This window comes from Mus caroli, unplaced genomic scaffold (genome assembly GCF_978045245.1).
Source record: "Mus caroli unplaced genomic scaffold, Mus_caroli_1 scaffold_5, whole genome shotgun sequence".
Lineage (NCBI taxonomy): Eukaryota > Metazoa > Chordata > Mammalia > Rodentia > Muridae > Mus > Mus caroli.
This window is the reverse complement of record NW_028227260.1, coordinates 112,376,196-112,402,394: the sequence shown is the minus strand read 5'-3', so window position 1 is coordinate 112,402,394 and position 26,199 is coordinate 112,376,196. Positions and strand designations below refer to the sequence as shown.

At 38.9% G+C, this 26,199-nt stretch overlaps 1 protein-coding gene across 2 annotated transcripts in view; it reads left to right on the top strand.

Moving 5' to 3' along the window:
* The window catches only part of Slc9a6 (solute carrier family 9 member A6), a 52,334-nt gene that overhangs the window by 12,872 nt on the left and 13,263 nt on the right, over positions 1 to 26,199 (top strand). For both annotated transcript variants that reach the window (XM_021152678.3, XM_029473306.2), the window contains exons 4-12: positions 251 to 327; positions 597 to 709; positions 6,161 to 6,266; positions 11,208 to 11,349; positions 13,734 to 13,839; positions 14,126 to 14,214; positions 17,214 to 17,327; positions 22,106 to 22,217; positions 23,624 to 23,777. In XM_021152678.3, coding sequence (XP_021008337.1) covers positions 251 to 327; positions 597 to 709; positions 6,161 to 6,266; positions 11,208 to 11,349; positions 13,734 to 13,839; positions 14,126 to 14,214; positions 17,214 to 17,327; positions 22,106 to 22,217; positions 23,624 to 23,777 — 1,013 coding nt within the window. The remainder of the gene's footprint in view (positions 1 to 250; positions 328 to 596; positions 710 to 6,160; positions 6,267 to 11,207; positions 11,350 to 13,733; positions 13,840 to 14,125; positions 14,215 to 17,213; positions 17,328 to 22,105; positions 22,218 to 23,623; positions 23,778 to 26,199) is intronic.

The following is a 26,199-nucleotide window of genomic DNA, read 5'->3' as shown; positions in this document are numbered from 1 at the left end:
GACAGCTCTTCTGTTTCCCATGTTCTTCTTGGTACTTAACATTTCTTCCAGGTTTCCTTTCTTTTCTCCCTGTCTTTTCAAATTATGTTGAAATTAATGCCAGTGTCAGAATGCTTTCCCTGCATGGCTTCTTCTAGAGTATGATGCACTTAATATTAGCAGAGAAAATTGCACTAGAGGGATGTTCTTTGTCAGTTGGTGGTGGATATTCTAACAGAGCCTAACTTTTTTTTTCTTTCTTTTTTATCAGAGACATTTCTTCCGGAACCTTGGGTCTATCTTAGCATATGCCTTTCTTGGAACAGCGATTTCTTGTTTCGTTATTGGGTAAGATTTGAAGCTTGGAATGCCTTTAAGCTTTCAGATTATAATTCTAAAAGAACAGCATTTGATTTCTCTATTACTGTATTCTCAAATGTGCGGGTTTTGTGGTACTTGTTTGAGTTTTCCTTAAACCTAAAGTATTAGGTATATTTAAATACCAATCCAGGATTAATCATAGAGTACTATAGTAGATTACTTTTCTTATTCCTCCTTTATTCTAACTTCTTTAATAGTTGGCATTTTTATAATATAGGAATGTGTTTATTGAACAGGTCCATCATGTATGGCTGTGTAACCCTGATGAAGGTGACTGGGCAACTCGCAGGAGATTTTTACTTTACAGATTGCTTGCTGTTTGGTGCCATTGTTTCAGCCACCGACCCAGGTATGCTTTAGGAGTGGAGTGGAACTGTTTCAGTTGCAGGGTTCCCTGTTAAAGCCCATGTGGCTGTTTCTCTGAGGTATGGAACCAGGGCTAGGTTATGCACTAGCACTGTGCTGTCCTATGGGGAGGGAGGCGGTAAATGCTTTTCAGGTCCTTTTGCTTTAAGCAGATATTTGCTCGTTTGGCTTTTTCATTACAATAACTGCTTCACAAATTGATGCTATTTTGATTACAGCTATTAAATATTTTCCTGAGAAATCTAAACTGGTCTTTATATCTGTATTAGTCAGGGTTCTCTAGAGTCACTATATAGTAAAGGAATTTAATGATGACTTACAGTCTGCAGCCCAATTCCCAACAATGGTTCAGTAGTAGCTGTGAATGGAAGTCCAAGGTTCTAGCAGTTACTCAGTCTCACACAGGAAGCAAGCAGGCGAAGGAGGAAGGAGCAAGAGCAAGACTCCTTTCTTCCAATGTCCTTATATTGTCTCCAGCAGAAGGTGTAGCCCAGATTAAGGTGTGTTTCCACCACACCTTTAATCCTGGATGACCTTGAACTCGGAGATTTAATCTTCTGGAATCCATAGCCACTATGCCTCAAGATCTCCATACTAAAATCCAAATCAGAAACTTCTATCTCCAAGTCTCCAGATAAGGGTCCCTGGTGAGCCTTCCAATTCTGGATTGTAGTTCATTTCAAATATAGTCAAGTTGACAACCAGGAATAGCCACTACAATATCCTAGTGATTGGATATAGCAAAAGAAAAGTTAGGTTATAGTTTTTAAAATTGATTGTATACTTCTTTTTGCATTTCTAGACAGCCATTTCTCCAAAATTTTTCTATTTATATTTAAGTATCTATATCTTCAAATAAGAAAAATAATTTAGGTTTCTTTCTTTCTTTGTTTTTTGAGACAGGGTCTCATGTAGCCCAGGCTGTCAAACTGGCCTCTAACTCACTAGGTAGCTAAGGCTCACTTTGAACTTGTCCTCATTTCCGGAGTGCTGGGATTACTGGGGTATGCCAGGGTGTCTGGGGATCGAACACAGGCCTGTGTACATCCTCGGCATGTACTCTACTGTTTTTGTTCTTTTGAGACACAGCTTATCTCTCATCTAGGCTGGCCTCAACCTCTTTCACCTCAGCATTGTAATATGCTATGATTGCCAGTGTGAGCCATCATGCCTAACTAAGAAAAGTCAGTTTAAAATGGTTGCTGTACAGCAGCTATGCTGATAGGTGTATGCTTTAGAGATTTTAGCAGTCTTCAGTATATTAAAGAATTACTTTCTATAAAATTGGCCTTACGATTATGAAACCCTTTTATTGTCAAAGCTTGTTTCTTTGTTCTTTCAAGGGTGAAATCTCTAAGAGTTTGTATGATTTGAATGAATTGGCTTGCTAGATAAAATTTAACATTTTGAATGTGTATTGATAAACTAAAAGCTATATTTAAATGAGGAATTTGTAGAAAATTTAGAATGAAATGTTCAGAGTAGATATCCAGAATATATGTAAAGATAAGCTCAACACTAAAGGAATAAGTAATACAGTCTTTATGTTCTTTGATGGAGTGATTAGATACTCCTCAAAAAGGTACAAATGACCAAAAAAAGTTTTTAAAGTGTTAAACACTTTTAGTGATTGGAGAAATGAAAATCCTAACTGTACTGAGATTCCATCTCCCCTGGGTCAAGAATGTCTGTCTGTTATCAGGGAAACCAATAGAAATGTATGCTGGTGAGGCTGTGGGGGAGGCATGGACAAGCTTTTGTTGGATGCAGTGGCTTATGTCTGTAATTCTAGCATTTGAGAAGCTGAAGCAGGTGAATTGCTGTGAGTATAAGGATAGTGTGGGCTACAGAGTGAGACACTACCTCAAGAAAAAAGAATCTTGTACACTGTGAATTAGTTCAGCCACCATGGAAATCAGTATAGGGGCTCCTAAAAAACTGTCTAAAACTAGAACTACTGTATTACCCAGATATATCACTCTTTAGGCAAAAGGAATATAAATCAGCATAGCAAAAATACCTGAACTCCGATGTTCATCGTAGTACTGTTCATAGTAGCATACTGTAGAATTACCATGGGTAGTCATCTACAAAGGAAATAATAAAGCAGTACACACACACACACACACACACACACACACACATTGATGCATACATATATACCATGGAGCTTTGTTATTCATAAAGAATGGAGTTATGTCATTTCCAGAAGTATGTGTATAACTGGAAATCACATTAAACTGAAGTAAGCCAAGCTAGAAAGACAAATTGCACATATTTCCTTTTGCATGCAAAGCCAAAATTCACAAAAGAAATCAAAATATGGAAGTAGACAGGGAACTATTTGGCAAGAGAGAGGGCACCAGTTGATTAGGGAGATCAGGAATGGTAGTAGGCTGAATAGGGTCAATGTTCATTGTATAGATGGATGAAAACATCATAGTGAAACCTATTAGCTTATACAGTTAACATGTGGTCATAAAAGTAACTGAGAAGAAAGCCAGCATAGGAACCAACTTAAGGGCTTTTTAAGGGTTTTACTTGTTTGGTGTTGGGAGCTTTGCTTGTGATAGGCAAGTGCTCTGCCACTGGCCTCTGTCTCTATCCCCTAAAGACGGAGAACCTGAGGAATCAAAGTCTTCTTTTATTAGTGGTTAGGATTTGGTAGAGGTTTGTACTAGTTCACCCTTTGCCCTTGTAAGTTAATCATCCTCTTTAATTATCATAGGGCACAATTGAAGTCGGTGTCCTCAGGTTATCTTTGAATTCCTTCCTTAACTTTGATAACACAGGGAATGATAGAGAGGAGAAAGAATGTGTTCCATATGCTATGAGAGATAATTCTAAAAGATTACTCAGAGCTAGCTTGGCACAATGGTACAGGCCTATAATCTCAGTGTTTGAAAGTGGAGTCAAGTATTTAGAGAGCTTGTGGCCAGCCTGTGCTATCTAGTGGGACTGCTTTGAAATGAATAATTTAAAAGACAGAGCTCTGTTTTAGACATTTGTATAGTGTAATTTTTATTTCTTGTACTGCTGAGGATATATAGAATTTAGGGAATCACTCACACTAGGCAAGCCCTTCATGCTTCAGTCCTTTTGATGCTAATTAATTAATGGATTAATTAATATGGCATTAGGTATATTCATGGTGCACATGTTCCTGTGAGTATATGTGTATGCCTGTGCATGTGTTTGTGTTTGTATTTGTTCTTCCACCCTTTCTACCTTCATTTTGGTGAGGCTAGAGCTCACCAGTGTCTAGAGTGGATGGCCAGTGAGCTGCAGACTTTCCCTGTCTTTTGCTCCCTCCCACTGAGCTAGCAGGCATGCCTCTCTGTGCTTTCTCCAGTGGGTGCTGCAGATTTAAACTGCGGTCTTCACGCTTGCACGACACGCACTTTATGAGTGTGGCCAGCGCCCCACTCCCATCTGTTTGAGCTTTAAATAAAGGTCTTTGCTAAGACCCCAAGGTTGGCATTCACCTCACTTTGTATCCAGGCAGTCCGTAAAGATGGAAGCATCCCACCTCAGCCCCTGGAGGATTTGTCACTACAAGTTTGTACCACCCAGACTTGGCTCCATTTAACATTGTGTTTTGATTTTCCCATGTAGTTCAAGGTGGGTTGATAATCATTATGCAGCTCAGGTTGGACTCCAACAAGAGGTAACCCTCCTGCTCTAGTCTCCTGAGTACTGAATTAGAGGAGTGAGCTGAACATTTATGAAAACTGGAAATCATGTTGCTTCTTTAAAGACTTTACAGAAGCTGCTCCCCTACTTTCAAGAAGCCCATAGTCTTAGGTGTCCATGTCTTTCAGTAGAAGCAGGCCTATGAGACATCTAAAGATCAAACTGGCAACATCACTTCAACTTTCTGGTTTTGTTTTCATTGGAGTATTGCCAGACTATCTCAAGCAATAATCGTTTGTCTATAGAAACTTGGACAGATTTCTTTTCTAGATTATGTACACACTTTCTCTAGTTCTATTAATTTGCATTATCTTTCTAGAAGTTTGAACCATGGGTTCTCTATTCAAAATGTGACAGTATTTTTCACTCTCCCCTTTACTTTCTCTTGGTAAGCTTTAACAAATCGTTTTCTTGGGGATGGAGAGATGGCTCAGATGTTAAGAGCACAAGCTGCTTTTCCAGAGAACCAGGTTCAGTCACCAGCACTCACATGGTGGCTCACAACTGTCCATTTCCAAAGGATCCTACACCCTCTTCTGCCTTCCAACTGTACCAGGCATTCACATGGTACACAGACATACATACATGCAAACAAAACACCCACACACATAAGATAAAAGATCCCCTAAATATTTTTTCTTTAAAAGATTTAGAAAGTTTTCCTTTATTTTATATATTGGTGTTTTGCCTGCATGTATGTCTGTGTACCACATGTATGCCTGGGTGTCTGAGGATGCCAAAAGAGGGTTCTGGGTCCCCTGGAACTAGAGTTAGAGTCTGCTTTGAGCCTCCATGAAGGTACTCAGAACTGAATCCTGGTTCCCTGGAAGAACAGCCAGTGCAGTTAGTGCTGAGCTCTTGCTCTGCCCCCCCCCAGGTTTATGTATGTATATGTAGACATAGAACATATCTGCGTTTTGATATACGTGTACTCCAGTGTTTTGCAATAAAAATTATACCCTTTAAAAATAGAACTTTCTGTTTTTATGTTTCCTATTTGAAAACGTTCTCTTGTTTCTGGCTATATTCCTTTTCATATCGGCTTGGAGTTATTTCTGGGTGAGCAATGTGTTACCCAGCAAAGAAAGCTACAATCTAGCTTATCAGTCTTATCTGAATTTCTAAGAATTTTAATATGATCTCTTCCCCAAAGGAAGGGTGTGTTGTGCTTTCTGTCCTCCTTACCCTAGAATGGCCTGATAGTTGGCTTCTTGGTCACTTAAATGCAGCAGCTGTCACTCTGGTCATAAACATTGTGCCAAACAAAAATTGAAGTTGTGTTTTCACTGCCTAAGGTCTTTACTGAACTTGGTATGCATCCAGTTTGCAAGTCAAATAGAAGGGGGTTGTAAGGCTTCAAGGAACAAGGGCTCCTTACAGAAAGGGACACTTTTCATACTTTCTTTCTTATTAAAGATTAATTGCCCGTTAGACTACAAAAAATGCTGAATATACTCTTTATAGAAAATAAATATGCAAAACCAGACTTTTCAAATTTGTATGAAGATTGTAGGCCAACTCAGGCCTTCAAGGTTATTTTCAGCTTTTTTTTTTTTTTTTTTTTTTGAGAAAGGTGGTGTACCATGTAGCCAATTAGGAGCACATACTGTCAGAAAAACGAAAACTTTAATTCAGTAGGCTATTAGAAAGGAAGAAATGATTAAATAACATCCAACAGCTTTGGAGGGACATGTGCTGTATTTGTGGTGTCTCAGTATTCCTTTGACTCTTTCTCTCTTAGTGACTGTTCTTGCCATCTTCCACGAGCTTCAAGTTGATGTTGAACTCTACGCTCTTCTCTTCGGGGAAAGTGTCCTTAATGACGCGGTTGCCATAGTGCTGTCCTCGTGAGTGTGCACTTTATTCTATACCGAATGCTCCATGCGCAAAGCCAGCTGCTGAGTGCAGCACATTATGGATAGAAATATTCCAAACAATGAGGCTTTCTGCCCTGCTCTGAGAGGAACATATATTTTATGGATAAATTGGAAAATGAAAGAAAAAGTTATATTCCTGTCATATAAAAATAGTTCCTATAAAGATTACAGGACAGTTCCTTCTACTGTTTTTCTGTTTGTGATGTATTTATATAAGAGTCATTTTACTGTCTTTAATTTTATTATCTGTTTTAACATTATAACATGAATACATTTTTACTTAGGCTTAAGTTTTGAATTCAAAACTACACAAAAAGGTTTGTATAGAAATTCTGTTCTTATTCTACTCCTTGATTCCTAGCTCCTTAGAGCTGTTTAGTAAAAAAGTTTCTTTTATAGCTTTGTATTTCTTAAAATCCAACCACAGTCATGAATATATTTTATTTGCCTCTCATTTCTGTTTTTGTTTTTAATTTTTGGCAGTTTTTGAGAGTGAACCTATTAAAGCCTTGTACATGCTAAGCAAGTGCCCCACCACTGAGCTACATCCCCAGCCACTCAATTCTTAGTTGGAAAGCACTTTACTGTATTGTATATGAGATCATGAGTATAGTCTGACTATGTTTTCATGTCAAAGGCAGGTCTTAGGTTTTGCAGCTTTGCAGGATTCTCTGTGAACCCTACTTTAGTTCTTTGCTCTCTCAGTCTCTTGCTGCTGGCTATTTAAAGAACTTTCAGTCCTTTGCTATCTCAAAGGAAGTTGCAGTATTTGACCTAGAGCTGTCTTCAGTTTGCACAGGCATGGGTATATGGTAGAATACATTCTCAGGAGTCACTGAGATTTGTGGTTGGTTTAAAGGATAAGTGCAAATTTAAGTTTTATTTATTATTGGCAAATTGCCAGTCAAAGGATTGTATCACTTTATACTTCAAACACCACAATATGGGAGTAACTCTTTCTTTAGAGCTCCCCAGTAGATTACATGCCCAGCTTTTTTTTGAGAAAATATAGTTTAATTCATGTTTCTCTTATTTACCATAATCATCTGAGAAACACCTTTATCTTAGATGTGTTGAATATACTTTTAGTGAGGATAATTGTTGAATGAGTAATGCATTTTATCTAATAATAGAAATTGTTGTACATGTTAATACAAGGCCTTTGCAGGCAGAAGAGCTTCTGCACCCCTGGGGAACTCACTTTTCACTAAGGACACATGCACTCATGTGGGCCACCACCTTCATCTTATACTAGAACTTGTCATGAGCTGGAAGAAAAAGCCCTTCACATTTTCTCATTATTTAATTTCACTCCTTAACTTCTACTTTGTTAGCTATAAAAGAGTCGTAAGTCACAGACTCTACTTTGCACAGCCTGACTGCCACTGTTGCCTTACTAAACAGTGAGAAATTACCCTTTCAGAGATATGACACTAACCCCTTCCATGAGGTGGATGGCACTGTTTTAAAGGTCAAATCCTTTTCTGTGAATGCTCTATGTATAAGTGTTGCTGCCTTCCCTGCTGTGTCTATTGCCAGAGTTTTTTATAAGTAATATAAACCTAAATTAAGAAACAAAACCTGGGGCTGGAGAGATGGCTCGGCAGTTAAGAGCACTGACTGCTTTTGCAGAGGTCCTGAGTTCAATTCCCAGCAACCACTTGTGGCTCACAACCATCTATAATGGGATCTGATGCCCTCTTCTGCTGTGTGTAAAGACAGCTATAGTGTATTCATATTCATAAAAATATTTTAAAATCTTTAAAAAAAGAAACAAAACCTAATGGCTATAACTAATGTTGATGCTAAATGTGAGTACCTTCCATGAAGATAGGTACAAAATAGAAGTTCTATATTATGTGAAAGGAAGAGTAGATGGATAGTGTAATTGTAATTTAGGCATTTCAGAAACATGAAATGATAAAGACCATTGAAACTTCTAATACATACATATATGAGAGACCCACCCCCTTCAGTCCTAAATGGAGAGAGTAAGGCATAAAGAAAGTTATTAACATTAATTTGGTATCCTAGACAGTTATTGTACTATTTAATCATCCAACTGATAAGGAGTCCTTTCTTGTTGCTCTAATGGGTTATGAGTCAAAAGAAAAAACAAACTTTGCTCTATTCTGGTCCTACCTTAAACCGTTGTTCACTGTGCCTTACATTTTCCATCAATAAAATAACCCATTGCCTGTAACTTTAGCATATGAGTAGTGTTAAGAAAAACAAATACATCGAAATTATTTGAGCTTTAGTGATGAAGAAATGTGTTTAAAAGAAACGACTTTGTTTCATGGAATTTCTCACAAAGGACCACATTTCTATTGCAGCCTTTCTCAAATTGGGTTTTGAATCATTTCTTTCTGAACTCTCTAAGGATGAGCCATGTCTGGTCCCCTTTTGAATAGGAATTAGGTTAACTCATGCCATTTCTACTGCAGCGCTCACAGAAAAGCACTATATCTAAAGGGTATCATTGTAACAGGGAAGCTTTTGGCTATGGATGTGTCTTGATGGAGCTAACAAGTGAGTTCCTACCCCAAAATGGGAGGGAAAGCAGTTGTGTTGCTTGTCCATGGGGAGTTACTAGATGGAGGTACTGAGCAGACCTTTAACAGTCATCTTGTATTCACATTTGATGTGTTTCAAAGGGTGTTAAGTTTACTCTGCTTGAACTGCATTCCCTTAGTTTGATAATTGCTGTTTATATTCTGTAAGGCAATTTTGTATCACAGGTAGGGATGGAATGTCTTTATGAGAGAATTAAAGAGATTAAGGCAACTGTTTAGAATGCATAGAATGTATTTTGGACCTTGTTTTTGTTTGCTGGGAGCCAGTTCTCTCCATCTACCACATGGATTCCAGGGATTCAGGTCATCAGGCTTGGCAGCAGTGTCTTTCTCTACTGAGCTGTCTCCTTGACTCCAAGGATATGTTTCTAAAGTGGAATTTCTAGGCCAGTGGCTATAACTTTTTAAAAACAGAGAGATATTGTCATAATTCTTTCCAAAATCAGAGGCTGTTTTGGAAGCCGCTGATTGACACATGAAAATACAGGTAGATTCAGCAATACTCAGTTTCTCTGAATGGAACAGAAGGGAATAGTCCAAAGTATATGAAACTCACAAAGGGATTCTTCTCCTCTAACTATAGAAGCAAATATTAGGAACAGTTTTTGGTTTTGTTTTTATTTTTGTGGTATAAGAATCAAAACACAGCACCCTTTTCATGTCTTTTTGTATTCTAGGCAAGTGCTGTGTTACTGAATTTTATCCCTAAAAGCAACTTTTAAATTATAGTAATGGGCAAATGGTTAAATAAATTATGCTGCTAATACTGTTTTAAATTATTAAATATATTGGTTTTGTAATTCTTGTTACATTGTCCATTGAAGAAGCAAAGTTAAAAACCAGGGGCTAGGTCTATAGCAGAGTTGTTAGGCTGCTTGCTTAGCTTGCATGAAGCTCGGGGTTCAATCCCTAGTTCTGCAGTAAAACCAGGTATGGTGGTACACACCTATATTCCTAGCACTTGGCTGGTAGAGGCAGAAAGATCAGGAGTTCAAGGTCATCCTCGGCTACACAGTGAGTTCAAAACCAGCCTGGCCTACTTATGGAACCATGCCTCATAAAGAATTCAAAGCAACATGCATGTAACAAAATGAGACGATACATACAGAAAGATAAGACACATAGTTAGAGCAGTAGATGGTGGGGCGGTTTTTTTCCCTTGAGCCATATGTTATATTAGTATTAGAAGTTTTTGAAAAGTGTTCATGTAAATATTTATGCCTCAAGATGAAATGTTTCCTGATATGGAAAAAATGAGTTTAGACTGCAAGCCAGACGCCAGCATTTGCCTAAAACAGAAGACACAAGCCCATTATCACGTTTTCATGTGTTCTTCATTTTGTGATTAAAGAGTCAAATTTAATTAATTTTGATTAATGTGAAACTGGAATTTAGACTAATCCAAAGAGAGCAATCTCAGAAGGCAAAGAATCCATGTTTTGTTTGATTACAATATTTTGTAAATATTATCAAAGAGGATGAAGGTTACTGTAGAGAAGAAGTATGTCTTACTCCTGGCAAGGTCTGTTTTAACATTACAGAGCATAGTCATATCACACTTACAATGTTGGGACTTATGCTGTTAAAGGCCATTTCATGTTTGTCAAAGCATAGTTCCAAAGTGATCCAGTTACTTTCAGCATTGAAACAAAAAATATGTAAAGATTTCAATTCAGATTGTCAGAAATTTCTTAATGTTGTTACTAGAAATTGATGTTGTGCTTTAATAAAATAGATACTAGTTAGGACATCATACTGTGTGGTCTTAAATGAACAGATTAACATATAACAAGTGGTTTTCATATCTCCCATGCTAATTTAATCTGTGAACTCATTATTTCTTAGAAATGTGTGTTCCTTCCTTTCCTTTGAATGGCTTGAATCTGTACTTGTCATGAAGCTGGTGCATTAATGAACTGAACTGAGAACTGATTCAGTAACAGTAAGCACTGTTGGCAGAGACCTGCTGGCAAGAGTAGTTCTCTTGCTCATTGCCGCTTCCTAAGATGACTGTTATAAAAGAAGCTTTTTAAGACCAGGTTTGGACTTTAAGTTCAAGACAGAGAGTGTCCCTTTGAATTGTCTGGCTTGCTTTGGTACCGAGTGGAGTGACTCTTTCTGAAGTGTAGGCTGTAGGGTCCCACCTGGGTATGCTCAAAATACTCCAGAGTGGATCCTAATTCCTTGGAAGGCCTTTTCAGTCCCATTTGCCTAAATGGATAAATAGTGATAGGCATTTAGTGATTCTGTCATTTTGAAAGTTGGAAAGATCCTTCATTTTTCCCATAAGAGGAACCAAATACAATGTGGTTGAAAATAACCTTTCCTTTTGTAGCTCAATAGTGGCATACCAGCCAGCCGGAGACAACAGCCACACCTTTGATGTTACAGCCATGTTCAAATCTATTGGAATCTTCCTTGGGATCTTCAGTGGATCTTTTGCAATGGGTGCTGCAACAGGCGTGGTGACAGCTTTAATATCCTTTTGTTGCATTTATTTTTTTCTTATTAACCTACCAAGGTAGTTTAATGAGGCATGTTTTTTCCTATTCCCATGACTAGAATTGTTTTTATAGTTATTAACCTTTTAGCCAAGAAGTTGTTCTGAAAAATGAAGCAAAGGTCTTTGCTAATATGTTACCTAATGAATTTTATTGTTTTGCATGGGCTCAGTGACTTAAAACATGTATTTCAGGCTGGTATTGATTTTGCTATGGAGCTAAGGATGCCTGGGAAGTTTTGATCCTCCTGTTTCTTCCTCCGGAGAGCTAGAAATATCAGCATACACCACCATACCCAGTTTATGCAGTGTTCAGGCTCAAACCCAGGGCTTTGTGCATGCCTGGACAGCATTCTACCAATGGAACTGTATTTGCGGCCCTTACCCCTGCCTTTTGTTTTTAATTCACTTATGTTTATGACTGTTTGGTTTGTATGTATGTCTGTGCACTAATGTACAGGGGTGCCTCCAGAGTCCAAAAGAGGATGGTAGATCTCTTGGAATTGGAGTTAACATACGGTTGTGAGCCACTGAGGGTGGAGGTGCTGGGATCTAAACCCAGGTCCTCTGTAAGGGCAGCCAGTGTTATTAACCACTGAGCTATTTCTTTAGCCTTTATTCCCTTTTTTGAGACTGGATCCTTATTATGGTAGCCAAAGCTGCCCTCAAATTCATTATCTTCTTGCTGTCATATACCACTAGACATACTTCTCTTTGAGGATGAATTTTTAAGCTATAGATTACATTGGTGTGAAGTAAATAGTACCCCCAAAGTCTCTAAGACGTTTGTGCTGTTGGTCATCTCTGTTACTCTTCTCTCCTCGTTTAATAGAACAAACAGAAAATGCATGGTTCCTGGTGAGAAAATAAGTGTTTATCCTGTCTCTCTCAATTGCAAATTTTGTTCACCAGAGCCCTGAGCTGGGAGCCCAAGGGACCTGGGTTTTAGCCCTGATGCTGTCATTAGCTAACCACAAGAAACACAAGACAACAAATTCTTATGTTCATTTGGGAGATATTTGCTGATTGCCTGCTGTATGCCAGATGTCATGTTCTGGGACTCAAAGATGAAACAAACATGGCCCCTGCCTTGCAGACACAAATATGATAGTGGTTTTGATATTTGAACTCTGGATCTCAGTGTAGGACAGTAGGAGGTTGGAAAAGTTGAGTCAGCCTGAATAAGCTCCAAAGTTTCTAGCTGTAAAACATTTTTTAAAATTTATTTTTGAACTTTTATTTATGTGTATGTATGTGTATCTGACACATTTGTTCAGGTAACCAAGAAATTCTTCTGAAAAATGAAGCAAAAGTCTTTGTTAATATGTCACCTAATTAATTTTATTGTTTTGCATGGGCTCAGTGACTTAAAACATGTATTTCAGGCTGGTCTTGATTTTGCTATGGAGCTAAGGATGCCTGGGAAGTTTTGATCCTCAGAAGCAGAGAACATTGAATGCCCTAGGGCTGGAGGTCCAGGTGGTTATAAGCCACCCTTAAAACCCAGCTAAGGTCCTTTGGAAGAACAGCAAGTACCCATAACCACTGAGCCATCTCTCCAGCTTCATCCATCTAGAAATCTTTTAAGACACTTTCATGCAAAACAGATGTGTGATTCTTTCTGAATCCTCTTGGTTTGCTACCCTCTGGCTTTATGCTGGAAGATACTACATTTTTAATAAGTGAACTTTTTACTAGGTGAACTGAGCCATAAAAGGCAGTAAAAGGGTTTTGGTGGGAACTGGTTCAGGCTGTATCTATTCTCTGGTACAAGAGCCCCAGGGCTAGGTGTTTATTATTTATTACAGTGCTCGTTCATGAACCGACTCTAGATCTAGCCTTAGATTTATTACACCTTGGCACTGTTACCTATGTATGCTTTTTTAAAGATTAGTATAAGGGAGTGGAGTGCCTCAATTTCTTCATCATGGAATGGATACTTTGTGTTGCAGATAAGCTAGAAGATCTAATTACTGTGAAGTTCCATAGTTTTTATGAATGCAAATTATTGTAATAATGGAAAGAGGGTCTTGCTTTGGGACACAAGTTAGTAGAGTATTGTTACAGTGTACCTCATTCTGATGCTCCTGTCTCTGTCGTTTATTATTTATATTCTGGCAAGGCATGTCATACCCATAAATCAATGGGAACATCTAATTTTTGAGATTTTCTCCTGGTAGGAGGGAACTCCATAAGATTTTGTTCCAAGAATTTATCATTGGAGCCTCTTTATTGTGTCTTTTACGTTAGAGAGGCCGAAGAGCCCTTCCATAACTTTTATGACTCCCTTGGGTTGACTTATTTTTCTAGTCACTGTTGTGTATTATTATGTGATCTTGTTAGCAAGCTTAACAGTCTTACGTCACAAAGTTCACAAAGCTGAGAGAGTTCCAGCTGTTGGAGACAGGCCTTTTCTTCTTGATGTCCTGGAGCACCTTTCTTCTGGCGGAAGCATGGGGTTTCACAGGTTGGTAACTCACTTTGCATTTTAAGTCCCTGTGAGGAATCACTTAGAGAGCCACTTTTCCAAGTGAACCAACTTCTTTAGAGTTTGAACATACTTGTTATGGTTGGGAGTCAGGTTAGAGGTTCAAATGTAAAAAAGACTTTCAATGAAAACAATTGGTTCTTCCCAACAAAATAAGTCGAAGTAAATGAGAATGTCTACACTACAAATGGAATATCCTTCTGTAAAATAAGATGCTTAGGATCCAGTTTCCCTTTCTGTGAATTGGACTTTGCTGTCTTTGCAGGTGTGGTTGCAGTATTGTTTTGTGGCATCACACAAGCACATTACACGTACAATAATTTGTCTACAGAGTCTCAGCATAGAACAAAGCAGGTAAGAAAAACTTTATAATCAGCGAATGAAATTTTCCTCCTCTTAGAAAAATGAAAGGTTTTTTTCAACTTAAATATCTGTGATCATTTCAACATGATGTCTTCTCTTCTTTGACTCTGGAAATGACTGGGACTGACACGGGGCAGGTAGCAGCTTCTAGCGTAGCAGTTAGCAGAGAAGCCAGGTGCTGTTACTATTGGGCTTCTAAACTAGCCAGTTGACTCCCTCTTCTCTTTGTGTCTCCCTAACCCAGTGGCTGCTAAGAGCACCGATTTGAGGGCCCACTCTGACTTGATCAGAGTTTTTCCTGTACAATATAGAAAAGGTTAATTTCTTATTGGGATCTACTAAACTACGCAGATACTAAGCTTCCTGAAGTCTTCATTCAGGCCCTGCAATGCTGCTGCTTCCAGGAGCCTCAGGACTGTCATTGACTGGGCACTGCATGAGCAGGCTACCTGAAAAGAATTATGAAGGAATTAGGCACTAGACATATCATTTTCCACTCTTAAGAGATATAGAAAACAAATTCACAAACAAAATGTAATGTCTACAATAGTGCATACATGAGGGCTGTAGTGAGAACCAGGAACTTCCCGTGTTGCAGAAGGCTAGAAGGTACGTTGAGTCTAGAAAGGCTCAATACTAAAGCAAAATAGCTCTCTTTCTCTCTCTATCCTTCTTCCCTCTCCCTCCCTCCCTTGCCCTCCCTTTTCTACTTCCTCCTTCCATCCTCTTCCCCCCTCCCACCCTTTCCCTTCGCTCTGTCCTGGAGCCACAAAGTTAGTATACTTTTCCTAACACTCCAGAGGAAGTTAGGCTCCCACTCTAGAGCATTTACATGGAGGTTACAAATCTCTTTTGCCAAATAATTTAGTACACTTAGTGTACAGAAGAAAAATAGCTAGGTCTTGTTTTAGGTAGCAAGATAGGGCATAAAAAGAGCAAGCTAAGAGCTTCCAGCCTTGTTGGTGATTTGAAACTAGCATAAAGAAAACACAGACATGTATGTGCATGCACAAACAAACACACACATACACAGAGCCTACGACTGCTTTTGTGCTAAACTGCCTATAATAGATTGTGGCATAGACCTTGTGCTTGTAAAACCTCAAATATTTACTCTCTGGCAGCCACTGGGTTTTGCCAGCCTCTTTGTTCAGAGTTATTGCTAAGACTCTAGATCCGCAAGAGAACACTGATTCTTCTATTTTGTGGCTGTGTGATCAGGAAGAAGTTAAAGAATTTCTTTGTGTTTCAGCTTTGTCCTGACTCATAAGATTAAAATGTGATAGTATGCATGGAGCCTTTACTTAGTACTGTAATCAGGCCCACAGTAAAAGGGAAAGAAACCATACTTATTGCCATTAAACAAGCAAATAGGAATAAGAATATAGAAAATAAATACTTATTTTAATGTTCGTTCTTATTTTTGGTAGTAAGCCTACTGTGCTTTTTTGTTAAGTTCTGGGGATAGAACCCAGGGTCTCTTATTTGGTGGGCAAGTGCTCTACTATTGAGCTATATACCCAGACACTCCAACTCTCTATAAAAACATTTTGAAAAGAGTAAGGTAGGTGTGTGGTGTATATCTATAATAGAAATACCTGGGAACTGGGGAGATGGCTCAGGGGTAAAAGTACTTGCTGTGCAAATGTGCTGACCTGAGTTCAAATATCCAGAATGCATGTATATGTTAGATGCATGACATGTGTCTGTAATCCCAGTGTTCCTAAAAGAAGATGCGAAGTAGAGACAAGAAAATCTTCTGAAGCCTGGCAGTCAGCTAGCCTGCTTTCCACAGGGGGAAAAAAAATCAACCAAGACCCTGTCTCAGACAAGCCAAGGGTTAACACTCAAGATTGACTCTGACCTTCACTTGTGTGCTGTAACACATGTGCCTATATTCATATACACAACACATATAGGCAAACACATGGACTTAGGAATTAGGAGCAGGACCATCTGGAGTTCAAGGCCACCCTAAGCTACATAGTAAGACTGTTCTAAGACTTTCCTCCAAACAAACAAACAAACAAACAAACAAACAAACAAAAGCATTAGCTAACTTGTTCAAAGCCATAGAGCCAGCAAGTGGGGAAGGTATGGTTTAAGCCTAGGCATTCAGACTCCTGAGCGCAGGTTCTTCTATCTCTTTCCTATTGTGGTGGGGCAGATGACTCCTGGGAAAGATCAAGGAAATGTAGAGTTTATGGAGGGCTTTCACTTTGTTAGAAGTTCCTGTACTGTTGCTATAGTAACCGTGAAGTGAATAAATGGGCTCCAGCAGGCATCGGGAGGGTGGTGAGTACATACTATCCTAGAGAAGCCCTGTTAAATTTTAGGAGTGTTAGTGAGAAAGTAAAGGTGACAACACACCAGTGATATGACAGTGATCATGCAGCATCTTCTGCCAGGGCAAAAGAAGTTGAACTGTGTTCTCTAGCTTATAAAGGACATCATCTTTTTTTTTATTACGTATTTTCCTCAATTACATTTCCAATGCTGTCCCAAAAGTCCCCCATACCCCCCCACCCACTTCCCTACCCACCCATTCCCATTCCCCTGGCCCTGGCATTCCCCTGTACTGGGGCATATAAAGTTTGCAAGTCCAATGGGCCTCTCTTAAGGACATCATCTTGAAACTCATTTTAAGAGCAACTCGCTCGTTGGAGATGAGAAGTGGGTATGAAGGGCTTACCATTTAGGTTTCAAATCACATTTAAAGTGATGAAAGCTAGGCTGGGGTATTCAAAAAGCAATGCTGGGTTTGGAGGAGTAGGTAATTGATGAAGGGAACTGTGAGAAGGGTGCTGATGAAGGAATGTGATACCATTATGTTTCTGGCTCTTTCTGTGGGTTTGGAAATGCCACCTCTACATGTGAGCCATATGCTTCCAGAAGTATATATGATCTGTACATATATGAAATAAATGTTTGTTACTCAGGTTGTCATAGTATGATGCTTACTTACTGGAGCCTTTTCAATTTCATTTCAGTTGTTTGAGCTTCTCAATTTTTTAGCGGAGAATTTCATCTTTTCCTACATGGGGCTGACGCTGTTCACCTTCCAGAATCACGTCTTTAACCCAACATTTGTCGTAGGAGCATTCGTATCCTTTATCATGTGTCTGTTTGGAGACCTTCCCGTGGTTTTAGGCATGTGATTGATAAAATATTGCATTGCAGAAGGTTCTTTCTGAGAAATAAGTAAGGATGTCAATGTTCTTCCCAGTTCCATTCTCATCTTTTTTCTGCTCTGTTTCCATTTGAAATTTATTCCACAAAAAATATTGGCAGAGTGAAATGACAGAAAAGTCTCCTACTGCTTTGCCAATCTCAAAGGTAAAAATATTTGTCCTAAGCCAGCCATGTGCCAGGTAAACTGTAATCCCCGTGAAGGCGGGAAGAACTGAACTGAGAGGCTGTCATCACCAACCCTGTCTCAAAGTCAAATTTGAAAATGGAGCAGTGGAGCAATGTAGGGAAGCTGCTTCCCTTTGGGCAAGCTCTGACTTCCATCTCTAGCACAGCACAACAGAAGGAACAAGCACTCTCCAGTTACTACAGGAGAGCAAGCTTGAGTTTGGGAAGAGTTAGAGTCTGTGCCACAAGGCAATGTGTCAGACATCTTCCCACACTTTTCTCTGTTTCATGTGAATGAGCATTTTTACCTTGAAAGCTAACTTGAGGGACCAGCAAAGTAGCTCTGAGAGTAAAGATGATTACTACCATGGCTGACAGTCTTAGTTTAATTCCTTGGGACCCGTGGGGGGAAGTTGAAAACTGTCTCCTCCACATTGGCTTCTGACCTCCACACTTGTGTTGTGGCATGAATAAATAAATATAATAAAATAAATAAAAAGTTAAAACCAACTTGAAAGGAAGAATCTGAGAACATGAAAGACAACGTCATGACAAGATGGGTTCAGATGGCCTCTGAAGTACAGAGGAACTGGACTCTGATCATGGTGGCTTTTCCAGTTGGTGAAGGAGGTATGGAGAGAAAGTGGAGTTCCAAGCTGATGGCTTCTATTTTCATCAAGTAGGAAGTGATATTACCTGCTGAGAATTGAATAGCATGGTATACAAGTTATTTGTTATGCAAGAGATGATCTAGAAACTTACTCTTTACCTTACATGGTCTATGCAGGTTAAGAACCCTTGGCTATCTTAGCTGGGTGACTCCAGCTCCACAGCCTCACAGGAGCCTGTAGTGACATGGTTTTCTGGTATGCTGATGAGGACTTACCTAGGCCTGGAGGAGCTGTGCCAACCTCAGCCACATGGCAGTCCACAGAAAGGATCATCTTTCTGCAGGACCTATCCACGGGAGAAGTTTTGGCTTGGATTCCCCAGAGTGAGTGAGCCAAAATAGTCCAAGAATGGAAGCCAAGGTGCCTTTTATAGAGTAATGTTGGAGGTGAATCTCATGATCACTTCTGCAGTATTCTGCTGGTAACACAGACCAACCATGGTATAGCATAAGTAGGGATTGCAAAGGCTATAAGTCCTATATAACACAAGGTCGGGGCATTAGGGACCATCTTGAGGGCTGGCTCCAATAGATAGGAGTTTGGGGAAAGGTAGAGAGAAAGTTTTTGAAATAGTCATGGAAAATTCATAGAGAGTTGACCAAAGAACTGCAGTATGGTTGGACAGCATTAAATGGTGGCCGGTTTAACTTCGAGGAATAGATACTTACAAAGATACCAATCTCCCATGTCCTGTGTCTTTGTCCAGGAAGACTTAGCAGTAAACACAGAAAACAAAGAAACATTGTGTCCCTTGAGGTTTGTGGTTTCTTTGAGAGAGTTCACTGGAAACAGAAAAGAGCAAAATAGATGTAGGTTTCAGGAAGAGTGTTTGTGTCTAACACGTGGAGAAGAAGTAGAGTGGAGGAAGAAGGGGGCTGAGCATCAGAGGGAGGCCTTTGCACTGAAGATCCCAGGGAGCGCAATAGTTAACCCTGAAATGTGTACCCAGACAATGAGTGCTTAACTAAGGGATTCTCAAAAGAATCAGACAGTGTGTGAAATCTATGTTAGAAAAGGGAGCTTTTACTCAAATGCCATTCTTCAGTTTACAGAAAAACAACAAATCTCCTGTCAGTAAGAGGAGCCTTAGCCAGAAGACAAGTGTGAGTTCAGGAGCTTCAGAGCTATTTGAAAGTTGTTTTTTTTTTTTTTTAAATAATCCCAGTTGTTTAATCTATAGTAGTTAATCTACAAATAAGGTTAAATTGGTCACAAGGTTTCTGAGTCTGTTAGGATTTAAAATTGTCAATAAAGAAAGAATCTGTGAAAATGATTCTTCACAGGCCCAAGATGCCCTGTCTCTGGTAGCCAGGGTTATATGACAACAACTCCAATGAACCCAGGTTTAAATGAGTTAAAAGAGACAGAAGTTTATTTCATGTGTAAAAGTCTAAGCTCGTGTGACCAGGAGAATTGTTAGGAACGCAGGCAGTCTTGGTGCTGTTTTCCTTAGGGAGTTGGCTGCGTTCTTGTAGTTTGTGGCATCTGACCCTTGTGCTTCCTAATTACCTCTAAGGGCACTGCCTAGAAGTGTACATACCACTTGTACATAACAACGTTGGCAACAGCTACCTACAAGGGAAGCTTAGAATCGTACTCTTTATCTGGGTGGCTGAGTTCTCCAGAGTCTGAGCTAAAAGGGAGGAGGGTCTTGTACTTAGAGGACAGGAGGGGGTACGGGCTTTTGAAAGCTAGCAGCGCTGCCACCTGCCTCCCATGTGTTACTGCTGCCGGTACCTTTTCTTTTTTCCTTAATAGAGTTGCTTTTGAGGAAAAAATGTCATTTTACTCCATTTTATATTTACAAAAGGAATAATGAAGATAGTACAGAACCCTGCTTCCATTTGATGCCTTGTCATCGTGGTCTGGGAATGTTTTTAACACTTCCTCACTTTCTGGAACTACAAAGTGCTTCTGTTCATCTCATGCACTTTCCACTGTAGCCCAAGAACTGTCCATTTCTCCAAGGATCTCTGGTTTCTTTTATTGGGAAAAATGGTATTGGAAAGCAAGATCTGGTCCTTGGGTGTGTTTAGGACACTAGGTGTTCTTTCTTCCAGACTGTGTCCATGGACAGAGGAAGGTACATAGTACATCATGTGCGCACACACATGTCTGTAAGCATTTCTGTTTGTAACTGTCTGAATCTCCCATCATGAGTTTGTACTGCTATCTCCAACTGTAACCTATTGCTGTTAATCAGCCAACCATCTTCCCTTGTTGGTCTGTACATTTCTGTCCCACCATAAAGAACTCAACTGCCGGCACTTCCATCTAATTATTTAGTTGTTCAGTTGCAGTATATGTCATATGCTGCTTAAAAGTAGGGATATATTTGAGAAAATGTGTTGTCAGGCAGTTTTGTCATTGTGTAAGCATCATATTTACATAAATCTCCATGATATAAATCAGTTATTGAAAAAAGCTTATTGATTCAGTTAGGTCACTTGATAAACATAAGATATACAGGGCTGTTGCTGGCGTAACAGCATTGTTTCACAGTAAAATATTTTTTACACATGCCACGAAGATACGTGTGGATGTCAGAGGACAGCTTTCAAGACTCAGTTCTCTCCTTCCACTGTGTGGGTCCCAGGAAGTGACCTAAGGTTTTCAGGCTTAGCAGCAAACACCTCTATCTACTGAGCCAGCTTCTTTGCCCTAACTTTTTGTTTGCTAAGTAGAACGAATGCACTAAAATAATGACAGAAAGTATAATATAGTAAACATGTAAACAAATGTAACAGTCCCTTATTACCAGATTTTATGTGCTGCTCTTATATATGAGTGACAGGACAGTAAGTAGATCTATTTGTGTCAGCATCAGCATAGACACATAAACGTCATTGTGATGTCATTAGGCAAAAAGAACCTTTAGCTCCATTATAATTAGATGGGACTACCATGATGTGAGCACTCTTTCTTTCCATGAATTCTTATGCGGTACATGGCTATATGAGAATGCTAGTATTGCTAACTACTATTTCCTTGGAAATCAACTCCATCAGTCCATATAGCATTTTTCTCTCTTCTTGGTTTTTCATTTGCTATTTTTCAGATGGGGTCTCATGTAGCCTAGGCTAGCTTCAAACTTCCTCTTTAGCCAAGGCCAACTTTGCATTCCTTCCCTCCTGCTTCTACTTCTAATGCCCAGCTAGTGAGTATATAATTCTTACATGCAGTTCCTTTGCCTTTGGCCTTAACAACTGCACTCTCCTTGAATACTTTTTACACCAGCACTGTTTAGACCATGATGCTTTGCTTTGAATATTACATTTCCCTTTCTACTCCTTTCAGTAAATGTAGGGTTGGCACTGCAAACCCTGCAGTAAAATTTACCGTTACAAAGCACAGCTTTCTGTAGAAAAAGACACCAAAACTGTTTCTTGGTGAAGACCCATCGAACTGACATGAAAACTAAACTTTTTTGCAGGTTGGAAATGTACATTCCATGAGAGCCAGCTAGGCTCTGCAGGAATTGCAGCAGCATGAAGTGGCTGAGCTGCCCTTTTTTGTATTATTAGAAAGGAAGAGGACAGTCAACATTCCCTTCATCCTCTCAACACTGCAGTGGAAGTGAATGAGTTTGTGATGTTGTAATGGAGAAGGTCCACTTTTATACACTCCTTTCTTCACTACATGAATTTCCTGCATGCTTGACATGCACTATCCAGTTTGGTAGCAACTAACCATATGGTGATTATTTCAATTCAAGTGCCAGTTGGCCAGTCATACTGACAGTATTCCAGATGCTGTGTAGATACGATAAACAGAGTGCTTGCTCACCATCTTGAATGTATAGTTTAAATTAACATTGGTAAAGGAAATGATCCTTAACCTCTTGATGATTTTAGATTGCTATTTTCTTGGGAAGAGCTGCCAATATTTATCCCTTGTCTCTCTTACTTAATTTGGGTAGAAGAAGTAAGATTGGATCAAATTTTCAACACATGATGATGTTTGCTGGTAAGTTTCAATTTCCTCTTGTGTCTACCTTTTAGTCTACCATTTGGAAGAGTCAGAAGCACTGAAACTGCATCCTCAAATAGAAAATTCTTCTTATCTTCTCCTGTTGCTTTCTGTGGGGACTTTTCAAATGCTGCTTCATTGGTTACAAATTATGTCACACAAAGTAAAGAAGTTAAAGATGAATACATTTTGATAGAAAAACCTGTAAATGAATATTGATAGCAGTTCTAGCCATAATGGCTAAAACCCTGAAAAATAACTTACTTGTTTTCCTATTCAGTCCTGGGATTGAACCTAGTAACCTAACCCATGCATACCAAGCAAAAAAATCTACCATTCAGATATCTATATCAATATCATCTAGATTTATATTTCCCCAGCCTCTCGCCTTTAGAAAACATTTTGCTTTGTTGTTGTTGTTGTTGCTGTTTTTTTTTTTTTTTTTTTTTTTCGAGACAAGGTTTTTCTAGGTAGCCCTGACTATCCTGAAGCTCAATTTGTAGACCAGGCTGACCTCATATTTCACAAAGATCTGCCTGCCTCTGCTTTTCAAGTGCTGGGATTAAAGGCACATGCCACCACTGCCCAGCAACATTTTGCTTTTTAACATGGAGTCTAAGTTATTCAGACTTATACTCTATAATTCAAACAAGCTTTGAATTTATTTGTGACTCTCCTGCCTCAGCTTCCCATGTAATTGGGATTTTAGTGATCTGTACCACCAGACCTGGCATTTGTCTGTATTTCAATGGGAAAATGGGGCAGGGAAGGACCTGATAAATCTGTGCTGTGGAAAAAGCACTAAATAATAAAAACAAACATTTATTCACATCGTGGCATGGATGAGTCCCAGAAGTGTTATGTTAAATGAAAGAAGCCAGCCTTAAAATTTCTATATATGATTCCATTGATAACATATGTTTTAAAAAGACAAAATAATAGTGATGGAGAGCAGGTCAGGGTGATGAAGAGTTTGGGCTAACAGGCAGCACAAAGTAGTTTGCACAGGAAGAGCAAAATGCTCAGTCTTGATTGTGGCAGTGGTCACACCCTTCTATGCATCATCAAAACTGTAGAAACTGAATTCACTATACATAAATTACTAAATGGTAAAGAGTTTTTTAGAGATCAAGGTAGGTGTGGTAGCAGATCCATGCACTCCCAGCACTTGGGTCACTAATGCGTGAGGACTGTGAAATTGAGAACAGCCTGGGCTACATTAGTAAAACCCTGTCTGAAAAATTAAACCAATCAGTGAAAGTCAGTATTATATGCTAAATCTGCTGATCATTCTTTATATCAGTATTTATTTCATATTTTCTATGTTGCCAAGTATTGAGGTTATGTTTTATATCTCTTGCGCCAGTGGTGAGTTATTGAAGATGCACTTGTATTCCCTGTAGGTCTTCGTGGTGCAATGGCATTTGCCTTGGCCATTCGAGATACTGCCACTTACGCACGACAAATGATGTTCAGCACCACACTTCTGATCGTGTTTTTTACTGTATGGGTATTTGGTGGTGGCACCACTGCCATGCTGTCATGCCTGCATATAAGGTAAGTAGGAACAGGGGACCTCATTTCCATATTCCGTTCTGATTCAATTTACTTTTATTTTTTGTCATGAGAAGATTTTAAGCTTTGGAAAAATCTAAGTTTTTGTTTTTTCCCTCTTCAAAAGTGCAAAACAAGATATAGAAAAAATTAAACTGCAAGTAAAAGAAATGAAGAGCCTTGCTCCCACTCTGAAAGGGCAGCCCTCCGGACATTTTACACATTTTAGGAAACGGGCAACACTAACGTGCTCTTCTATACTGGTTTTGAAATGTGGTAGTAGAAGAAAATTTATTATAGCATGTGCATTTGCACTGGTAAATATCTTCATATTATTTGAACATCTGTATGTATCTTGGCTAATTTAATCAAATTTTTGTTGTGGTAGTGTTATATTGGTTTTAGGCTTTGGCTATTTCCATTTGCATCTGAGGGTTTTTGCTATTAATATTACTAAACAACTGAATGCTCTGAAGCCAGTGTGCCACCATGTTCCTGTTTAATTCTTCCTTTAGGATGCATTTCCAGAAGTGGAATTGATTGCTCCATAAGCTATGCATGTATTTAAGGGTTTTGGTCAGGTTACCAGGTCTAGTCCATTGGCAGTATGTGAGTCCAGTTTACTCCAGATCTAATGGATACCAGACAATATTGTTCCTTTTCGTCTTTCTGATCAGCACAGTTTCTAACCTAACAATCCAACCAAGGTCAAAATCCTGCAGTCATGATCTTCAGTGTGTCCTGCTTAATGTATTCAGTTTGAAAGCTCTCTTGTATCTCAAGAGTTCTGCCTTTGTTTCCATGGATACAGCAGCCAGGGTCTGAAGCCTTTGTGGATTGTAGTTCTGTGTTTGACTGAAACTTCATAGGTATTAAGTGCTACTGAGCTTCCAGTTTCATTTTGAAAAACTGTCTCACCTATTAGAGAATCTGTCATCTGTTTCTTTAACTTATGCCTTTTATCATTGCAAAGAGAAGCTAGCCATCATTTACACAGAAAATGTTGTTAATGTCTTAATATTTCTTTAATATTCAAATCCCTTGTGATTTTTGTGCTATTTCTGTGTGTAGTAAATAACATAGTGCAGCATGTATACTTTTATACATCCAGTAATGTTCTTATAACGCTACTTATTACTTGTAGAAGGATTTGACATTTATTAAGCACCTACTATGTGCCAGGCATTCCATTCCATGTGTTTAATATGTTTATCTAATCATAGTAACTGTTTTACAATAGGCTTTAAAAAGTTGTAAGTTGTTCAATATCATGCTGATAATTGAATTAGTACACAGAGAAACCTATGCTCTTAGTTCCTTCAGAGACCATGGTACATCAAGAAATGAGTGTGACACATAACCTTCTTTTCTCTAAAGCTTGTAACTGAAGACACTTCCAGAAAGAGTGAATCAGATTGTGAAACAGCCTAGAAAAAATGCTCAGTGAAGAGTCAGTTGTGTTTCCTTCGCTGTCTTCTACACAGAGCAAACAAGGCCTCCTGCTCTATCATCCAACCCTATCCCTGTTCACACTGACTTTTGTCTACATCACTAGATTTGGGAGCTCTTTGGATGGTCCTTACCTGCCTGGCAGCAACATTGGAGGCTTAATTATACCCACTGCCGTTATGTCTTGTCTTATGAGTATGACTAGGTTTCTTGCCTTATTGCAGTGCTTTGGCCTGTTTGTGAATAAGTTCTATGTTAATTTTAAATATGTCCTGATTAATAAAAGTACATCTCTTTCCTCCATCTAGCCCCTCCCATGTCCTTCCACCCTCAAGTAAGCTGTATATTTTGAGAGTCCTCACTGGTACTTCTGTTTGGTTTTTTTTTTTTTTAGATTTATTTATTTATTAGATATAAGTACACTGTAGCTGTCTTCAGACACACCAGAAGAGGGCATGTGATCCCATTACAGATAGTTGTGAGTCACCATGTGGTTGCTGGGAATTGAACTCAGGACCTCTGGAAGAGCAGTCAATGCTCTTAACCACTGAGCCATCTCTCCAGCCACCTGATACTTCTTTGAATGCAGTAAAGACTAGCATGTCAAACAGTTGTGAGACATATAGTCTTAATTTTTACATTTCAGTTCACATTATTGTTTTATTTTTTCTAAATACATGTTGGCTTAAAATATCACATTTACTCAATAGTTATATCACAAATATTCAATTTTCTCTATTTTAACTGTTAGTAAATTCTTCCTAATCAGCATAAATAGTGAATGTCAGTATTTTGTAGCTTTTACTATTGCTATAATTATTATTAGTTACCTTTATATTGTCAGTTAAAGCCTAAATAGTTGGGTTTTCCTTCCTAGCTATATTTGGGAGTAAAGGCAAAGGCTATAGTTTAAGCATCTTTCCTGCCCCTGCATTTTTCAGTTAAACTTTGAAGAAGTGCCTAATGAGTTGGGACT